The sequence below is a fragment of the Cervus elaphus genome, chromosome X (assembly GCF_910594005.1).
Source record: "Cervus elaphus chromosome X, mCerEla1.1, whole genome shotgun sequence".
In the NCBI taxonomy this organism is placed as follows: domain Eukaryota; kingdom Metazoa; phylum Chordata; class Mammalia; order Artiodactyla; family Cervidae; genus Cervus; species Cervus elaphus.
In genome coordinates this window covers 162219372-162240839 of record NC_057848.1, presented here as the reverse complement: position 1 = coordinate 162240839, position 21468 = coordinate 162219372, and the positions used below count along the sequence as shown (strand labels likewise).

General features: G+C 40.4%; 1 protein-coding gene and 1 non-coding gene across 6 annotated transcripts in view; one reads left to right on the top strand and one right to left on the bottom strand.

Moving 5' to 3' along the window:
- Positions 1-21468, top strand: part of OFD1 (OFD1 centriole and centriolar satellite protein) — a 63028-nt gene that overhangs the window by 18049 nt on the left and 23511 nt on the right. For all 5 annotated transcript variants that reach the window (XM_043896772.1, XM_043896771.1, XM_043896773.1 and 2 more), the window contains 8 exons: positions 4212-4319; positions 5850-5986; positions 6316-6489; positions 12522-12628; positions 14426-14545; positions 16190-16263; positions 17493-17584; positions 18601-18790. In XM_043896772.1, the coding sequence (XP_043752707.1) occupies positions 4212-4319; positions 5850-5986; positions 6316-6489; positions 12522-12628; positions 14426-14545; positions 16190-16263; positions 17493-17584; positions 18601-18790 (1002 nt within the window). The remainder of the gene's footprint in view (positions 1-4211; positions 4320-5849; positions 5987-6315; positions 6490-12521; positions 12629-14425; positions 14546-16189; positions 16264-17492; positions 17585-18600; positions 18791-21468) is intronic.
- LOC122691016 lies at positions 9833-9939 on the bottom strand. Its single transcript, XR_006340266.1, has one exon. It is a non-coding gene; the product is annotated as a U6 spliceosomal RNA (small nuclear RNA).

The window sequence follows — 21468 nt, the reverse complement described above, 5'->3', positions numbered from 1 at the left end:
GGACATGCATATGCACAAAAGTGAACTTGGACACAGACCTTACAGCTTACACAAAAATTAACTGGAAATGAATCATATATCTAAATGTAAAACACAAAACGATATAACTTCTGGAAGAAAACATTAGGAGAAAATCTTTGTGACCTGGGTTTTGGTGATGAGATACAAACATCAAAAGCATGATTAAATGAAAGAAAAAAATAGACTAGTTAGAGTTTGTTAAAATTTAAAATTGCCTTTCTATGAGAGTGAAAAGACAAATTATGGATGGGGGAGGGTATTGGCAAAAGACATCCCATAAAGGACTTGTGTCAAAAATATACAAAGAACTCTAAAAACTCAACAATGAAGACACAAGTCAGTTGAAAAATGAGCAAGGGGTCTGAACAGGTAGCTCTCCAAAGAAGATAGCAGATGGCAAGTAAGCGTATCAAAAGGTGCTCCGTGTTATTTGTTATGAGACATGGAAGTTCAAACAGAAATGAGATAACACTTCCCACCTATTGGAATGGCCAAGATCCAGCTCACCTATGACACTAAATGCTGGAAGCACGTGGACTAACAGATGCTCTCACTCATTGCTGGTGGAAGTACAAAATGGTATAGCCCCTTGTGGGGGGGAGTAGTTTGGTGGTAAAACTAAACATAGTCTTACTGGATGATCCACCAGTCCCTGTCCTAGGTACTTACCCAAGTGACTTAAACTGTATGTGAATGTTTATAGCAACTTTATTTACAGTTGCCAGAAATTGGGAACAAACAAGATGTCTTTTGGTGGGTGAATGGATAAACAGGCTGTGGTACATCCCAACAGGGAAATACTATTCAGCTAAATGAGTGAGCTATCAAGCCGTGAAGCTTGATAGCTTGATAGCGTTATCAAGCAGAGAGAGAAATGAATCACAACTCTGTGTTGTTAATATAAGAAGCCCCTCTGAAAAGGCTCCATGGTCTATGATTCCATATATGTGACGTCCTGGGAAAGGCAAAGCTATAGAGGTGGTCAGCACACCTGACCACCCTGTTGCTAGGTGGTTGCTAAGGATGTGGAGGGAAGGGGTAGCAGGTTGAAGAGGGGAAGCATAGGATGTTTTTTAGGGTGGTGAAAGTGTTCTTAAATTACTGTAATGGTAGAATACATGGTACTAGACATTTGTCAAATCCTGTGGAGCTTTACAAAGAGTGAGCCTTCATGTATGCAAGGGTAGGAGGTCAGGTGACCTCAGGATTAAATGCTGATTGTGACAAAACAATGTAACCATAGTAACCTCACTGAAGGGAGTGGGGAAAAATCTGCCTACCTGTCTAGCTCTGGAGAGGGATGAAGACTGCAGCTGAAGACAGAAGAAACTATACATAGGCTATGTAGTCAAGGTGAGAGTTACTTCTCATGGGGGTGTTGGTTGACAGTTTTGAAACTGTTATATGTGTGGGCTGGAGTTGAACAATACAGTAAGGGAATAGGAGATGGTGGGAGCCAGGTGGAAACTTAGAGATAAACAGGAGGAGGCTAAGATTCATATGGTAATGGTGGCATTGGAGATATCTGTATAAACTCATGTTTAGCTTAACATAGATATGGATGAGACATAGAGATATTTATAAATAAGTATTTATACGTATGGAAAAGGCAATGGCAACCCACTCCAGTACTCTTGCCTGGAAAATCCCATGGATGGAGGAGCCTGTTGGCTGCAGTCCATGGGGTCACTAAGAGTCAGACACGACTGAGCCACTTCACTTGCACTTTTCACTTTCATGCATTGGAGAAGGAAATGGCAACCCACTCCAGTGTTCTTGCCTGGAGACTCCCAGGGACGGGGGAGCCTGGTGGGCTGCCGTCTATGGGGTCGCACAGAGTCGGACATGACTGAAACGACTTAACAGCAGCAGCATGTATACATAGGTTAGTGTACATTCATATTTCCTTACTCTGCAGGCTGAGGGGCTAGAAGCAGTGACACCCCAGTCGCAATGAGCACACCTCAAGCCCAGTCTGCAGTGCTAAGATTCAGTTTCTAAAACCATTCCATGATGATCGGAACCAGGGCTCCTTGGAGCAGTAGTTGATTCCCAGAATGGAGCAGAGACTAGCCAAGATAATGAGCCTGGAGCCCCTTACAGTGCTAGAGCCTAAGGAAGTACTTAAGAAAAAAACTCAACGATGAAAGTGCCCCCAAAGCTAGAACAGTTGGAGCAACAAAATAGAAGATTGGGTTATATATATGAGTTACAGAATTACCTATGAATTGTAATTACCAAAGTATAAGGTAGGGGATTCATACTCATATAAAGAAATGAGTGGATAGAGGAAGAGATTAGCCATATCCTTCTTAGGGGGGTTGTGGAGGAGGGAGCGGGTAAGTGGAACTAAGTAGGGGTCTAGGGGCCTGTGGAAAGCCCTGCAGAACTGACAGTGTTAGAAACGCTGAGATGGAAGAGCTCATGTCTAGAGATGACCTGCTGCAGGATCTTAGAGGTTTCTGCCAAATGTTGACCTTTTCCCATCGAGAGAGCCAAGATCTGGCCCCAGCGTGACAGGCGGGGGATGAGGTGAGATCAGGCTCACAGGAAATGGTCCGGAGAAGAGGGTGGATGAGAGAGAAGAGTTACAAGGCAGTGAATGTGAAAGAAAAGTTTGTATGTCCAGTGGGGAAAGTAAAAAACAATACATTGTGTGACATCACTTATGTGGAATCTAGGCTATGTCACAACTGAAGCTATCAAGGAAACAGAAACAGCCTCACAGACCTAGAGAACAGACTTGTGATTGCCAAGGGGGAGGAGGTTGGGGTTAGCAGAGGTAAGCTTTACATACGGAATGGATAAACAACAAGGTCCTACTGTATAGCACAGAGAACCATATTCAGTATCCTATGATAAATCACAATGGAAAAGAATGTTCTTTAAAAAGTGCATATATGTAAAACAGAATCACTTTGCTGTACAGAGGAAAGTAACATTGTCAATCACCCACAGTTAAAAAGATCTAGTATATTGTAATATCTTCAGTAGTAAAGAAAAAAGGCCCTTGGCTGATTCAGAAATCCAGTCATCTGTTCTAAGAAAGTGAAAACTTATAAAATTTATACTCATGACTTAAAAAAAAAAACCCAAAAACAAGTTTCAGGGAATTCTTTGGTGGTCCATCAGTTAGGACTCCATCCTTCCATTGCTGGGGACCTAGGTTCGATCTCTGGTTAGGAACCTAAGATCCTACAAACCACGTGGCACAGCCAAAAAGAAAAAAAAAGTTTCAAACTATTCAGAAAGGTATAAAGTAAAAGAAAAATAGAAACTTCTGTTCATATTCTCTAATTTTACTTTCTGCTGATAACTAGAATGAAGAGTGTCTTGCGTATCCTACCAGCATTTAGTTTATGGGGGTCAAAGTCTATATGTAGTTAAACCACATATGTTCATAAATGGGATCATATTATATTGTTGTGCAATTTGCTTCCTTTATCCAGCAATAAATTTTTATCAGTGTACTAAGACTAATTATGTTTAAAGAATGTATTTAATTATCCCCATGTTGATGAAGATTTTATTATTTGGTGTTTGCCATTAGAAGCATGTGGTGTGCAGTGCTACTCCCTTTTGAGAAAGTGTAGTTCTGTAAATTCAGAGAGGTAGAATGACTGGCTTAAAGGGTTTTTGAATACTTGGATTTTGAATATCCATAAACACTGACCAATTTCCCTCCCAAGTGAAAGAGCACGCCTGCTTCCCTGCTCCGTTGCCAACACTTAAAGTGCTAAAGATGAAAACTTTGATAATATGTGTATTGGGAAAATATAATCTTTCTTTTGTAGTATTAATTTGCATTGATTTTTATTTTGTTCATGTTTATTTAACACTGAAAATTTTTTCTATAAACTTTGTCCATATCTTGCTCTATTTTTCTGTTTTCTTACTGATTTTTAAAAGCTCTTTATACTATGAAAATTAGTCCTGTCTCCATATTATGGCAAATACTTGTTTCCAGTATATCATTTGTCTTTTGACTTTGTTATTTCATGCCTTATATAAGTTCTTAATTTTCATGTTTGATGTCATACTTGGAAAGGCCTTTCCTCAGAAATTATTCTTAAAAGATACATGATGTAAAAAAGATGATGCTATAATACCAAGATTGCATAAACAGTGATTGAGCAATGGTTGAATGAAAGAAAGTTGTGAAACAAAACTGTATACATTGTGTCTTTCAGGATTTCTTGTACAATTTCTGAAAGAATTGGCAGAATATCATCAGAATAAAAAAAGTTGCAATATGGAAACCCAGACAAGTTCAACATTTCCTGTCAAAGACTCTCTTGGTAATTGTGATCCTCTTCCATAATTATACTTCTTCCATTTTCTTTTTTCAGTGAAGGCGACAGCCTGATGTACTGTATTATGTATTTGTTGCTTCACTAAGAGGGTTGCAGGCTGCTGGTAGCATGTTTTCTGGAATCATTGCTCATTTTTTCTCAGAAGGACCAGGAACTCCTCTCCAGGGCTGCTCCTTCCTTCCTGACCACCAGGGCTATGCTTTCCAACTCTCACGGGGATCCAGAGGCTCACTTCTTTCCTTGTTTGTTGGGTTGAAGCTCTCTTGACTGGGAGGTTCTTCCCTTTGTCTCATCTGACTTTATGTTATAGCCACTAAAGTGGGAAGATCTCAGACTACTTGCATTGCAGGGAACTAGACAAGTCAGTGGGCCATCCTTTCATTTTACAGTTGACAGAACTAAGATCACTTGAGGAAGAACAACTAGGCAATGCCTTGTCTGGGTCAGAATTGATAGAAGAGTCCAAGTTTTCTGGTCCATGACCCAGAGCCTTTTCTACTGTACAGGCTTCTATAGAATACAGAAAAGTAGTTGGAAAACCATACCTAACATTTTGCCAATCAGAGACATCACTGCCAATATTTTACTGTCTGATGACTCAAGCGGTCAAGAATCCGCCTGCAGTACAGAAGACCTGGGTTCAATCTCTGGGTTGGGAAGATCCCCTGGAGAAGGGAATGGCAACCCACTCCAGCATTCTTGTCTGGAGAAGCCTCACGGACAGAGGAGCCTGGCACGCCCCAGTCCATGAGTCGGACACAAATGAGCACACATATTTTAGTCTGCTTCTGCCAGCCGTTTTTTCCTCTGCCTGCTTTTTAGTGATATTGGTGTCACACATGATTAAGACGGTATGAGAGGGCCAGGTTTGCGGTGTGCTTCCTGGTTGGTTTCAAATCCACAGTTGGTTTGAGGGCTGGGGGTCTCCTGGAAAGACTGCTGGAACGTGAGACAATCATAGACCTGGCCTTAGCCCCATTGATGCCATTATGTAGTTGTTTAGCCCTCTGGAAGTCCCTTCAACTGGATGGGCATCAGTTTCCTCCTCTGTGAAGTGGAGGAAGTGAAACACGTGATCTTTGATTCCTCTTAGGGTCAGTGTTTTGAAAGCATGAGTCAGCTCTAAGCAAAATGCAGCGAAAGAGCCCTCTCCTGTGGCACATAGACACTAGAAAGGGATGCCACTGTTTTTTGACTTAAAGTATACTTTTTGTTTTCTTTTCCCCTGCTATTTTATATTTTAGATAGGATTCACAAACTTTCAGAACAGTTGAAAGCTTTATGGCAAACACTTACACACCTCGAATCTGCCATGAAATTTGTTACACTTGCTTAATCACTTACCTGTCTGTCCATTAAGCTCTCTCACTTTTTGGATACATTTGTATTAATAAGTAAATGGCAGACATCCTTAACACTTTCTCCTAAGTATACACTGTGTATGAGCTGAGCTCTGGCCTTTTGCTCACCTGCCTATGTCTCTCTGACCTCATTTTCTGTGTTATTTTTTGGTAGCGGAGAAGCTTCAGCTTATTGACAATGAGTTTGCCGGTGCTTGCCCTCAACAGCCAAAGTTAGAATCCTTAGAAGTCAAGTTAAATGAATATAAGAGGGAAATAGAACAGCAGCTACGGGCAGAAATGAGTCAGAAGGTAAGATTTATCTTGTTATCATTAAGAGTGATGTTTTTGTTTGTCTTTTAATGTCTTCACTTTCAGTATGTGGGGAAATCACTACAATCTTTACTAATGAATGTGATAATATACTGTTGTGCATACTATTTCTCTTGCCAGATGGTGTCAGTTCTTTATGACTTTTGAATACACCCTGTAAGTGTAGTGAATGAGATGAAACATGAACATGAATTAAACTAAATATATTTAGATAGCGTTAATGATAAAGCTAACAGTGAAGAGAGAATTTGTTACTGTTTCTTTACTATAGTTATTGGTATTTACAATTTTTTGTCATTAATTGGCAGTTGAAATACTTTAAAGATACTGAAATAGTGAAAGTTAAAATGGAAGAGAAGAGGAAGTGTGAGAAGGAGTTTGCTGAGTTCCGGAACGAATTTGAGAGAAATTGTCAAGCAAAATCTGAAGCCCTGCTGTCTCAGGAAAAGATAACCCTTGAGAGAATTCAAAAGCACCAGGAGGTAACATTCTAAAATCATTTGCTGGGGTGGGGGGCATTTCGGGCTATCTCTTGAGTAGGGCCCAGAGTCAAGAGCTCAAGGGAAAGCATGGGACTTGGAAAGGATGTACTGGCGTCCTTCGTCCGAGACAGCTGGAGGGAACGGACTGCACATGGGCTGGTCCACGATGGGAGTGGGAAAAATTTGCACCAAAGCAGCAGCAGCTGTGAGGTTTGGTTAACAGCAGGGAGGGGAGGATCAGAGGTGTGAAGTAGCTGCCTTCACTAAAGGAAATGAAGCCCTGGAAAGCAGACAGGGTTGCTGAGCTCTGTCAAGCTCAGCCAGGGTGGGCAGCCTGGGCCGGCAGTAGACCAAGTCCAGGGCTTCCAGGTGACGGCCCCAGTGCAGCTCTCAGGAGGGTGTGTAGTGTTGGCAAGGCTGGAGGAATGGAGTTACTCAGGGAGATGAGCTTGAGAGAGCTGAATCTCCTTGGCTTCAGAAAGGCAGCCCATTTCATGGAAGACACGGGTCGGGCAGGGTGGGGAAGGGAGCTCAAGATGGCAGGTGGCCGCTAATATAAAGCAACAGGGACGGTGACATGGCTGCCTGAAAGACACTGAGAAGCAGGTCTGGGGATTCTGATGGGTGGAAGAAGAAGATGGGTCAAGAGGACAGAGTTGCAGGTAGGGGTTTGAGGTCAAGAATGGAAGCAAAATGCAACGTGCAGCCATGGGTACAGAGGTGAGGTCCCCGGGGTGGAGGCATCCAGGGCTGCCACATGGCTGTGTGATCCTGTCCATCAGAATGGTGGCTGGACGGGAGGTAGAGAGGTTGCCCAGTGGCAGGAGTGGGTGTGGGGAGAGATTGGATCCATTGCTTTAGGAAAAGCTGGTTCCTTTGTTAAGGTCGTGTCTTAGACCAGACTGCATCTGGGGCCCTGCTTCCTGTGGACAGCCGGGGCTTCTGTCAGGAAGTTGTGTTGAAAGTAAGAGACTTCCTCCCAGCGTCCACCTTTGCTTGGAGCTTCTCAAAAAGACCCAGGTATTGAATGGTAATTGCACCGCCTCTACAAGTTATGTATAAGCAGTTCTGAGAATTGGGCTCACTTAGAATGGGAAAGACTAGAGATCTCTTCAAGAAAATTGGAGACACCAAGGGAACATTTCATGCAGAGATGGGCACAATAAAGACAGAAACAGCAAGGACCTAACAGAAGCAAAAGAGGTGGCAAGAATATACAGAACTGTATAAAAAAGGTCTTAATGACCGGAATACCCATGATAGTGTGATCACTCACCTAGAGCCAGACATCCTGGAGTGTGAAGTCAAGTGGGACTTAGGAAGCACTACTACAAACAAAGCTAGTGGAAGTGATGGAATTCCAGTTGAGCTATTTCAAATCCTAAAAGATGATGCTGTTAAAACACTGCACTCAATATGCCAGCAAATCTGGAAAACTCACAATGGCTACAGGGCTGGAAGACATCAGTTTTTATTCCAGTCACAAAGAAAGGCAGTGCCAAAGAACGTTTAAACTACCATACAATTATGCTTTTTTCACATGCTAGCAAGGTAATGGTCAAAATCCTTCAAGCTAGGCTTCAGAAGAACGTGAACTGAGAAATTTCAGATGTACAAGCTGGATTTAGAAAAGGCAGAGCAACCAGAGATCCAAATTGTCAACATCTGTTGGATCACAGAAAAAGCAAGGGAATTCAAGAAAAACATCTATTTCTGCTTCACTGACTATGCTAAAGCCTTTGACTGTGTGTGTTGCAACAAACTGTGGAAGATTCTTCAAGAGATGGGAATACCAGACCACCTTACCTGCCTCCTGAGAAGCCTGTATGCAGATCAAGAAGCAACAGTTAGAATTGGACATGGAGCAACGGACTGGTTGCAAATTGGGAAAGGAGTACAACAAGGCTATATATTGTCACCCTGCTTATTTAGCTTCTGTGCAAAGTACATCATGTGAAATGTTGGACTAGATGAATTACAAACTGGAATCAAGATTGCTGGAAGAAATGCCAATAACCTCAGATATACAGATGACACCACCCTTATGGCAGAAAGTGAAGAGGAACTAAAGAGCCTGTTGATGAAAGTGACAGAGGGGAGTGAAAAAGCTGACTTAAAACTTAACATTCAGAAAGCAAAGATCATGGCATCTGGTCTCATCACTTCATGGCAAACAGATGGGGAAAAAGTGAAAGCAGTGACAGAAACTATTTTCTTGAGCTCCAAAATCACTAGACGGTGACTGCAGCCATGAAATTAAAAGACACATGCTCCTTGAAAGAAAAGTTATGACAAACCTAGACAGTGTATTAAAAAGCAGAAACATCACTTTGTTGACAAAGGTCCCTATAGTCAAAGCTATGTTTTTCCAGTAGTCATGTATGGATGTGAGAATTGGACCATAAAGAAGACTGAGTACTGAAGAATTGATGCTTTGGAATTGTGGTGTTGGAGAAGACTCTTGAAAGTCCCTTGGACAGCAAGGAGATCAAACCAGTCATTCTTAAAGGAAATCAACCCTGAATATTCATTGGAAGGACTGATTCTGAAGCTGAAGCTCTAATACTTTGGCCGCCTGATGTGAAGAACTGACTCACTGGAAAAGACCCTGATGCTGGGAAAGATTGAGGGCAGAAGGAAAGGGGCGAGACAGATGATGAGATGATTTGATGTCATCACTGATTCAATGGACATGAGTTTGAGCAGGCTCTGGGAGATAGTAAAGGACAGTGAATCCTGGTGTGCTGCACTCCATGGGATTCACAAAGATTCGGACACGATGTAGTGACTGAACAACAACAAGCTGTAAAATAAATGTTGGAGGGACAGGTGTTTGCGAGGCTTGGATTGTGTTTATACTAACAATATCATCTGTTTTTCTTAACTTTAAACAATTTTTATTACAGAAAGGTTTTCACATAATTGGATATTTCTCTACTCTGTACACAGTTATTCTTACTCTCCATAGAAAAGCTTCTTAACTTCTCATCTGGTGATGGCAAACACTAAAATCCTGATTTTAACAGCATTGTAGTAAAAATGCCTCAGTGATTTAAGTTGAAAGCAGTATATTGGTACATGGCTCTTGTGCTCATTTATCAAGAATGTACAACTGTCTTTATTCAAAAATACAAAATAAATTATCTGTAGACATGGACAGTGGCAGCAACAAACCATTCCGTTATCAACTGAAACCAGTAACTGATGGTTTTAGTTATTTTCTTAAACAGCCAGCCTTTTCTTCAGTCGTCTTCAACTTAACCTCACCTGGAGTTACTGGTGAGGAACACTGTCTTGAGCTTCTTCTCACAGTTCATTAATAATGGCAAAGCAGTATTCTAGGAAAAATATGGGCCACTGCACAAATTTGCCTGTCATCCTTGCACAGGGGCCATGCTAATCTTCTCTGTATCATTCTACTTTTAGTATATGTGCTGCCAAAGTGAGCACTAACAGTGTCATCTTGAATACAGGTGACGAAGTTAGAAAGACCATTCAGTTCAGTTCAGTCAGTCGTGTCTGACTCTATGACCCCATGGACTGCAGCATGCCGGTCCATGCTCCCTGTCCATCAGCAGCTCCCAGAGTTTACTCAAACTCATGTCCATCAAGTCAGTGATGCCATCCAACCGTCTCATCCTCTGTTGTCCCCTTCTCTTCCTGCCTTCAGTCTTGCCCAGAATCAGGGTCTTTTCCAATGAGTCAGTTCTTCGCATCAGGTGGCTAAAATATTGGAGTTTCAGGTTCAGCATCAGTCCTTCCAATGAATATTCAGGACTGATTTCCTTTAGGATGGACTGGTTGGATCTCCTTGCAGTCCAAGGGACTCTCAAAAGTCTTCTTCAACACCACAGTCCAAAAGCATCAATTCTTTGGCACTCAACTTTCTTTATAGTCTGACTCTCATGTCCACACATGACTATTGGAAAAACCATAGCTTTTGACTAAATGGACCTTTGTTGGCAAAGTAATGTCTCTGCTTCTTAATATGCTGTCTAGATTAGTCATAACTTTTCTTCCAAGGAGCAAGCATCTTTTAATTTCCTGGCTGCAGTCACCATCTGCAGTGATTTTGGAGCCCCCCAAAAATAGTCTGTGATTGTTTTCATAGTTTCCCCATCTATTTGCCATGAAGTGATGGGACCAGAAGCCATGATCTGTTTTTTGAATGTTGAGCTTTAAGCCAACTTTTCACTCTCCTCTTTCACTTTCATCAAGAGGCTCTTTAGTTCCTCTTTGCTTTCTGCCATAAGGGTGGTGTCATCTGCATATCTGAGGTTATTGATATTTCTCCCAGCAATCTTGATTGCAGCTTGTGCTTCATGTAGCCCAGCATTTCTCATGATGTACTCTGTATATAAGTTGAATAAGCAGGGTGGCAACATACAGCCTTGATGTACTCCTTTCCTTATTTGGAACCAGTCTGTTGTTCCTTGTTCAGTTCTAACTGTTGCTTCCTGACCTGCATACAGATTTCTCAGGAGGCAGGTCAAGTGGTCTGGTATTCCCATCTGTTTCAGAATTTTCCACAGTTTGTTGTGATCCACACAGTCAAAGGCTTTGGTGTAATCAATAAAACAGAAGTAGCAGTTGTTTTGGAACTCTCTTGCTTTTTCGATGATCAAAAAGGATGTTGGCAATTTGATCTCTGGTTCCTCTGCCTTCTCTAAATCCAGCTTGCACATCTGGAAGTTCACGGTTCACGTACTATTGAAGCCTGGCCTGGAGAATTTTGAACAGTATTAGTGTGTGAGATGAGTACAATTGTGCGGTAGTTTGAGCATTCTTTGGCATTGCCTTTCTTAGGGATTGGAATGAAAACTGACCTTTTCCAGTCCTGTGGCCACTGCTGAGTTGTCCAAATTCACAAAAATAAATATACCATATGATATCACTTAAGTGAGGAGTCCTAAATATGACACAAATGTACATATCTGTGAAACATACTCACAGACACAGAGAACAGACTTATTGTTGCCATGGGGGAAGGGTGTGGAGGAGGGATGGATTGGGAGTTTGGGATTAGCAGATGGGAACTATTATAGGATGGATAAACAACAGGGTCCTACAGCATAGGACAGGGAACCATATTCAGTATCCTGTGATAAACCATAATGGAAAAGAAAATAACAAAGATATATTTGTATACCTGAGTTACTACTGTACAGCAGAAAATAGCATTGTAAATCAACTATACTTCAATAACATTAAAAAAAAAGACAACTGACTAGATCAACCAGTTCACAGACTCGAACCCTGGTTTATTCAACTGTTCTCTGAAGGCTCTTGAGAAGGTTGCAGTTTGTGAAGAGCACCATGCCTTTATTCCCCCACCTGGAATGCCCCTCCCCTTCTTGGCCTGATAAAACCATCCAGCCCTTCAAAATCCAGCTGGAATGCCAGGTCCTCGTGATACCTCTCCTGACGCCCCACTGATGGACTCCTCTAGGAATCATTCGTCCCATGGAGTTTTGATGTACTTTGTGAAATCATCATGCTGTAGTGTAACTCTTGGTTTGTCTGTCTCTCCCTGAATAAACTGAGTTGTTTTTTTTAAGGTGGAGACTGACCTGTATCTGTCTATCTTTGTGTACCCAGCACCCAGTGTGGCCTTGAACACATGATAGGTGTTCAGGGAACACATACATGGAAGTGTGGCCATTCATTCGGGCCATCATCTTTTAAGTTTTATCTTATTGCTGAATGAACATTTTGTTTCATTTTTTTTCTTGCTGTAGAACTTAACGAAGTTTTTTTAAGTGTCTGGGAGATGTTAATGACGTAACAAAGTAATTATACACAAGGGATGCTGGAAATACAGGGTAATGTAACTTAACAGTCCTTGAGGGAGGAGGGGAATCAATTTTTGTGAGGATAAAAAGGCAAAACATATACCTTGCATTGGAACCTCTTGAAAATTGTTCCTCTAAATGTCCACCCTTTGTTTTCTAGAATTTAGGAGCAATGTATTAGTTCAAATCTCCTTTGTCTTCTTTAGCTTGCTTGGTAAAAATTAATGCTTTCTTCTACAGAATGAAACAAAAGAAATCTATGCTCAAAGGCAACTTCTACTAAAAGACATAGATTTGCTGAGAGGCAGAGAAGCCGAGCTGAAGCAAAGAATTGAAGCCTTTGAATTGTAAGTAAAATGTGTCCATTTTGGACTTTCAGAATGAACGAGATGAAAAAGAACTGCTAAATATGTCTACATATTCTAATACTACAGAATAGAGTTCTTGGTTGTAAAGGTGATATCACCTAGCTTCAAAGGCACACTTCAGGAGAAATGAGGATGAGTATTTTTTTTTTAATATTAGACACTGGGATGAAAGTGGAAGGAAATGCCATCATCAGGCTACAGTGGGACCAGACAAATAATTTGGAGAAGCAAATAATGCTTTAACAGATCGTACATTTCCCATTTATGTCAACCATTCAGATCTCAGTTTCATGTGCATGTAGTAACTGAATTCCAGACAGCCAGACCTGCCAGATTGACCTGCTCTGCTGGCAAAAAAGGGCAGCACGGTGGCTCTGAGTTGACTTGTACTGGGAGAAACTGTTTCTTGTAATATGTGTGTTGCCTTTTTCTATACATTCACCAGTCTTTCATTCTTCACATCTTACCTAGGATACATAGCAAGCTCAGCATTGTATAGTTTATGGAATAAGCGTTCTTTCCCATTTGGGAGCTGCCATTATTCAGCACTCACAGGTACTCCAGGAATCTTCTTTCCTTAAAAGATTTGTCTTTGTTTTCATGAATGTTGTTTTCTCATTTATATAGGCTAGGTTTGTTTGATTTCTTCTCTCTGCCAACCTTACTGTTTTGGGCAGTACTCAAGAGGTAAATTGACCATAAGAGAGAAAAGGAAACCAATTTTAGCACTGATAGTTAATGATTATGTAATCACTTATTTACCTCCATTTTCCCTCCTCCTCCTTTCTAAGCATACTGAAAGTGAACGTGTTAGTCGTCAGTCATGTCTGACTCTTTGTGACCCCATGGACTGTAGTCCACCAGGCTCCTCTGTCCATGGAATTCTCCAGGCAAGGATACTGTAGTGAGTTTCTCTTTTCTTCTCCAAGGGATCTTCCCAACCAGGGATCAAATCCAGGTCTCCTGCATCACAGGCAGATTGTCTATCATCTGAGCCATCAGGGAAGCATATCATATAAGCTAAATACTTGTCCTTTGTTTTACAGATTAACCAGCAGAGGGCGCTAACACACAGACGGTTTATCCTTTGCTTGGAATAGTCTCTGTTCCCTAGCACTTCTGGTTTTAGCTTGATCTGAGTCCCTGTGAACCCAGTTCCCCGGCTCTGGAATTGATTTTGTGCTTGACTTGAGGTTTCACTATCAAGACCATTCCTTTCTTCGGTGTTGGGATGTTCTGATTGATCCATCTATCTTTTGCTCTCTTTTCAGTATTTTCTCTTCAGTATTGATTTGGTTCACTGATATTGAACTAGTAGATTATGAAAGGCCAGAACAAATTTTATGTCTTTAATAGCTATGGGCTAGTCAGTTAGAAACAGTATTATAAAAGAAACAAGCACTTGAGTATGCTAACTGAAGTGTGTGTGTAGCTTTGTAACTTAAAACAGTAATCTTTTACCCCTGAATTGATTATGGCCACTTACCACTTGTGACCATTTTTTAAAAGTGTGAACCATATCCTGTGAGACACCACTTTGGTTTTGGCATTTTCTCACTCGCCCCAGCCAGAGAACTATTGAGTTCTGTCTGTAGTTCAGATCCATCATCACTAGATCAGCTCCTAAAATAGTGGGACACTTCTAGCCCTTTGTTTTTACTCTCTAGCCATGACAGTCACAGAACAGTTTGAGGCTGTGGGGCTAAAAACACATGGTGTCTTTTCCCCAATATTAATATTTTTCAATTTTGCCTTATCTGTTTTTGCTAATTTCAGGGCCCAGAGGCTGCAAGAAGAAAAAAATAAAAGCATGACTGATGGACTGAGGAGACGGGAGTTGAATATAAAGAGCATTGAGGAGACCTATGACCAAAAGCTCAAGAACGAACTTCTAAAGTAATTGTTTGGCATCTTTAAAAGAAAAAGTATCGTGTTTGAATTAAGTTGATGGAAACACAGCAACACTAATAAAGTAGATAAGACTAGTATTTTATGGCACAATCCAATGTTTAAAAAAATGCACATGTTCATTGACAGTCGAGCTTTTCCTGTGAATATTCGAGTTAGGATGGTTTTAAAAAGATATAGTACAGGAAATAGCATCCTCTGCTTGTTCTTGTCACTTCTGGAGTATTTATTGAGGGCCTATGATTTGTTTGAATTTCTTAGGGCACCTTGTAACTTGCTGAGAAGCTATAACATGGGGATTATAGTCACTTTTTATGTTTTCCTCTACCCTACTCATACTGCCATTCAGATGGAATATCTAATGATCTGTAAATTATTCTGCTAATTCGTTATAGTATTTGTTGATCTGTATTCCTTCAAGATTCTGTAAAGCCAGAATCAAAAGGAACAAATTAGAATTAACTGTATAAAGCAAAAAACAATAGAGGGAAAGGAAAATATGTACAGCTATGGTACCACGGCTTTCCTCTAGTCTGAGTTCTGTTGTGTTCTAGTGGATAGTATCTTAGTGCAGAGGCATTCAGTGCATATGTGGAAAATTTTTTCTCCAGTGCTCAGTGTGACGTCTGGTGCAAAGTAAGTGTTCACTTAATGTTTATTGATGCAGTGAATTTATAGTGAAGTGATGACTCAACACAGCAGCTCTCGATGTTTCTTCATCGTTGGCCTCTCTCTACTGCTTTGTCCATAATTTGTCATTGATAGTTCATGATATAGTACCTTCAAAGGTTTTTGGAGGTTATTCTTTAAAATAATTCTAATAAAAAATATAGCACTTTTCTGTGGATCAGTTTTGACGTGGTAGATTTTTATCCACATATTTTATGGATTTGTCTATTTTAGAGATAAGCTCTATAAAGAATCCATAGTTGTTAAAGTTTTAGGAATAAGTGAATAAAAGTGTGTATGTTGGCTTGATACAGCTATGGAGTGGAATTGTCAGGTATCTTTGTCCGTGGGTGTCTTCATATGACTTTGGCAGGTGTTGAGGTTCTGAGGGTATTCACCACAGGAGTACTTCTTTCCTTTTTCCAATCTTTGAACCAGAAAGTCAGCTGCTAACAGCTGGTGGAGATGGTAAAATTTCATGAAAATGTGACTGGTATTACCAGTCCAAATATATTTGCTGTTGACAGTAGCTCTTAGTACTACTTTTCAGCTCCGTAGGGCAAAAGGTCTTATCCTGCTTGAGGGTGGGAAGGCAGGACAGGTGGATTGGAAGTGACTGACTTGTTATCCTTTGGGATTTAGAGTCTGCTGTATACAGTATAAAGTAAGTAAATTTACTTTTTTTGTGTCACTGGATGCCAGCTGAGGAACAGTGCCCTCTATAGCCTCAATAACATGACCCTTCATTTTGTGCTTGAGTTTTGGGACCCGGTTTATAGAACTGCAGCAAGACTTTAGTGGACTTTTTATAGCCAGAATGTGGACCCCTGGCCTTAGCACTGAGTGCTCCTGAAGTTCATGCGTTGTCCTGTTTAGTATCCTTCAGTGCCCTGACGCCATCGTTGTTAGCAGTCTGTCTAGGGAAGTGACCAGGAACTCATTTTCCATCCTTCTGATTCTCAGGTATCAACTTGAACTGAAGGAGGACTATATCACTAGAACCAACAGACTGATCGAAGATGAAAGGAAAAATAAAGGTGATTTTGGGGGCAGGGCAGGAAGCTGTATTTTTCAATTTCGACACGGGTTATTAGCTTCTTAAGTTGGGTCTGTTCTTTAATCCAAAAAATAGGTACCTTCCACTTCATTGTTACTATTAACTGACATAGATTTTGTCCTTTTAATTTTTTGTTTCTTGTTTAACTTTTTGTATATTCACAGATCAGTGATTTATTGGTAGAATTTTATTCAACTGTATTTCAGTATATCTTGATGAATAAATCTGTGATGTCAAGAACGTGGCAGCAGCTTACTGCTATTGGTTAATACTACTCTAAACCATGAGAGGTGTTATTTTTTACTTAGGATAAATTTTATTTTAATTCTCTGTACCTCATGACCTGGTTTCTTATTTTTTTTTAACTTCTAACACATATTTATGCTTCATGATATTTTATTTTCACATATAGCCTCCTAAACTCTTGTATATATTACCCTGAGACGAGGAAAGTTGGGTAATTTATTGATCTTTCAGATATTTTACATTGCAGTGTATTTCTAGGAACTATCCTGTGACAAGAGTTTTGGGTAGATATTTCAAATGGATTCCAAGGAGTAAACCAGGGCTGGGTACTTGCTCCTTATCAGAAGGTCACCAGGTGTGTGTGGCTGCTCCTTTGCACCTGTTGTGCTCAGACTAATATTAATACTTCTATAGGAATTGGTATTGCCATGTAGTTAGCTTGTGACTTTTTGATGATACATTTATATAGCCTTATATTAGATGAAGTGATAATGACAAAATAGTAACTATAAAATCTTACCAGAGCACTCTTTGTCTTTAAGGAAATTCAGAGCTGTTGGCAGGAGGGCCCCGCATTCCGCACAGGTGGTGTAACCCTGGTGACTTGTGTGTAGCAGGAAGGTCACCACATATATGACCGTTACAACTGACTTCACATTACCTATTGAGTAACAGGACTTACTTGCCTGTTAATTTTTTTTGACCCAGTATCTGCTGTTTTATATCTTTTTTTTTTTGGGCCATGCAACAGGGCTTATGAGATCTTAATTTCCTGATCAATGATCAAACCACTCTGGGCAGTGAAAGCATGGAGTATTAATGACTAGGCCACCAGGGAATTCCCTCTGTTAGTTTAGATGATGAAATAATGGTCATTAGGTCTGACATACTGGCTGTAAATGCTTAAATGACTTGTATTCACTGGGAAACCTTTATATTTAGTTGCTTGGCTCTGTCTTTCAGAGAAAGCTATACATTTGCAAGAGGAACTTGCAGCTCTTAATTGTAAAAAGGAAGAACTTGATCGTTCTATAAACCGTGTGAAAGAACTCGAGGTAATTGTTAATCATATTTATTTTTTTAAATAGATGTTAGACAACACAGGAAATTTTAACTTCAGTCGCACATAATTTATCTCAAGTGATCCTTTGTATGTTTAGACTGTTTATTATATGATTCAGAGGGTGATGGATGAACTTAATTCAGTAGCTCTTCATTTCAATCTTTGTCTCCTAGAGAAGCGTAGAAGGAGCATGTCCTTTGGGGCCCAGAGTCATCCATGAATCCTGTCTCCCTCACTGTTTGTGTGCCTGTGGGCAAGATCTGTGACCTCAGATCCCTTATCTGTAAACTCTGGAATATTGCCCACATCCCATGGTTTGTTCAGGGACTTCAGCTGGTTTCTCTGCCTTTCCATAGCAGGTGGCTGGCATGTACTAGTATCTGCTCAGCTTCTTTTCCCTTCCCGTCAGCACAAGGTAAAAGTTCCTGTCACTATATTGGGATCTCACAGATTAAAGCAAAATGAGAGGCATTTTTCACATGATACTGTTAGTTTTTTTTGTTCGTTTCTGTGCTTGCTATCCAAAGCCCAGAACTGGACCTTCAGATACTTAAAATATATTCTGTATATAAGATTTGTTTTTGCAACTGTGATGTATTACTTGAGAACTTTATAGGCTCCTGTCTTCAAATGAGATATATCAGACTGAGGGAAGGAGAGCACTTCCCAGCACCTTAGTAGTATCTATCTCACCTTTTCATATTAAAAAAAAAAGACATTATTAACTCTGTGATGGCTTTTGGGTCCTTAGTTGCATCTGGAAAGTTGGGTGAGAATCTGAAGGACTTGCTGTGTAGGACAGGGTTCTGCATAAATTGAGTTGTATGAACTTGCTCCAGCTCCAAGACAGAAGTTGTTGTAGTTAGAATCATCTTGTTCCAGAGAAGCAGACCAGCGAACTGACCCTAATTAAATTATGCCACAAAGCTGAGAGCAGACTGTCAGCATCTACCTACTCAGTCCTGTAGAGTCGCCGTTCAAATACAGGTTTTCCTTTTCCAATTCCAGCTTGAGTTGGAGTCTGTCAGAGCACAGTGTTTGGTGTTAACAAAGCAAAACCACATGCTAAGTGAGAAGGTTAAAGAGACGAGTGACTATTCTCTACTGAAAGAAGGAAAACTGGAGCTTCAGGCACAAAATAAACTACTTAAACAACAAGTAGAAGACATGAAAAGTGAAAACATGCATCTCCTAAACCGTAAGTCATTTTTTTTTTACATGATTTGTAATTCATGTTAGGTTCATGTTAGGAAATTGCTTTTTTTTTTTTGGCTACACCATGAGAATGTGGGATCTTAGTTCCCCAACCGGGGATCAAACCTGTGCCCCCTGCAGTGAAAGTGCAGAGCCCTAACTACTAGACCACCAGGGAAGTTCCAGGAAACTGCTCTAGGGGAGGCTTCAGTTGGGAAGGTTTTATAAAATTAAAATTCTCAGATTGAAATTCCTTCTTTTTTGCTTGCTATTCCATAATTCATAGTGTCTGTAAGAATAAACATTTTTAAATTTACTTTTTATTTTAGATTAGAGTATGGTTGATTTACAGCATTGTGTTTCAGGTGTAGAGCAAAGGGATTCTGTTATACATATGCACATATCCATTCTTTCGCAGCTTCTTTTCCCATGTAGGTCATTACAGGTTATTGAGTCGAGTTCCCTGTGCTGTACAGTCGGTCCTTATTATCTATTTCATATGTGGTAGTGTGTGTCTGTTAATCCAAAACTCCTAATTTTATCCTTCCCCCTGCCTTTCCCCTAGGTTAACCATAAACTTGTGTTTTGAGTCTGTGTAGTCTGTTGTGTTTTGTAAATAAGTTCATTTGTATCACTTTTTAGATTCCACGTATAAGTGATATCATAAGATATTTGTCTTTTTCTGTGACTTGGCCTCACTTGGTATGGTGTTCTCTAGTTGCATACTTGTTGCTGCAAATGGCTTTATTTCTTTTTTGTGGCTGAGCAGTATACCATTGTGTATATATACCACATCTTCTTTATCCATTCATTTGTCCATGGACATTTGGTTGCTTCTATGTCTTGGCTATTGTAAATAGTGCTGCAGTGAACATTGGGATGCGTATATCTTTTCAAATTATGGTTTTCTCCAGGCATGTGCCTAGCAGTGGGATTGCTGGATCACATGGTATTTCTATTTTTAGTTTTTTGAGAAACCTTCATACTGTTCTCCATAGTGGATGTACCAATTTACATATCCACCATCAGTGAAGGAGGATTCCCCTTTCTCCATGCCCTCTCCAGCATTTATTATATACAGACTTTCTGATGAGGGCCATTCTAATTGGTGTGAGGTTGTATCTTATTGTAGTTTTGATGTGCATTTCTCTAATATAATTAGTCATGTTGAGCATCTTTTCATGTGCTTTTTGACCATTTATATTTTTTTTTGAGAAATGTCTATTTAAATCTTTTGCTTGCTTTTTGATTGGGTTATTTGAACTGCATGACCTGTTTGTATATTTTGGAAATTAATCCCTTGTTGGTTACCTCATTTGTAAATGTTTTCTCCCATTCTCTTGGGTGGTCTTTTCATTTTGTTTATGGTTTCCTTTGCTGTGCAAAAGCTTTGAAGTTTTATTAGTTCCCATTTGTTTATTCTTATTTTCATTACTCTACAAGGTGGATCCAAAAAGATATTGCTGCAGTTTATATCAGTGTTCTGCCTGTGTCTTCCTCTAAGTGTTTTATAATATCTGAGCTTACCCAGTGGCTCAGTGGTAAAGAATAACCTGTAATGCAGGAGACCTGGGTTTGATCCCTGGGTCGGGAAGATCCCCTGGAGAAGGAAATGGCAACCCACTCCAGTACTCTTGCCTGGAGAATCCCATGGATGGAGGAACTTGATAGGCTACAGTCCACGGGGTCTCAAAGAGTCAGACACGACTGAGCGACTTCACTTTCACTGTTGCCTGGAGAATCCCTTGGACAGAGGAGCCTGGTGGGTTACGGTCCATGGGGTCACAAAGAATTGGACATGACTGAGCACACATGCATGGGCTTACATTTAGGCCCTTTAATCCATTTGGGGTTTATTTTTGTGTATTGTGTTAGGGAATGTTCTAATTTCATTCTTTTGCATGTAGCTGTCCAGTTTTCCCAGCACCACTTGAAGAGACTGTCTTTTCAACATTGTATATTCTTGCCTTTGTCATAGATTAATTGACCATAGGTGCATGGGTTTATTTCTGGGCTTTCTGTTCTGTCCCATTGATCTATATTTCTGTTTTTGTGCCAGTATCATACCATCTTGATTCCTGTAGCTTTGTAGTATAGTCTAAAGTCAAGGAACCTGATTCCTCCAGCTTCATTCTTTCTCAAGATTGCTTTGGCTGTTCGAGGTCTTTTGTGTCTCCATACAGATAGTGAAATTGTTTGTTCTAATTCTGTGAAATGCCATTGGTAATTTGATAGGGTTTGCACTGTATCTGTAGATTGCCTTGGGTTGTTGTTCAGTCGCTCGGTCATGTCTAATTGTTTGTGACCCCATGGACTGCAGTACATCAGGCTCCTCTGTCCTTCACCATCACCTGGAGCTTGCTCAAACTCATGTCCATCGAGTTGGTGATGCCATCCAACCATCTCGTCCTCTGTCATCACTTTCTCCTCCTGCCTTCAATCTGTCCCAGCATCGGGGTGTTTTCTAATGAGTCAACTCTTCGCATCAGGTGGCCAAAGTATTGGAGCTTCAGCTTCAGCATCAGTCTTTCCAATGAATAATCAGGATTGATTTCTTTTATAGGATTGACTGGTTTGATCTCCTTGCAGTCCAAGGGACTCTCAAGAGTCTTCTCCAATACCACAGTTCAAAAGCATCAATTCTTTGGCACTCAGCCTTCTTTATGGTCCCAACTCTCACAT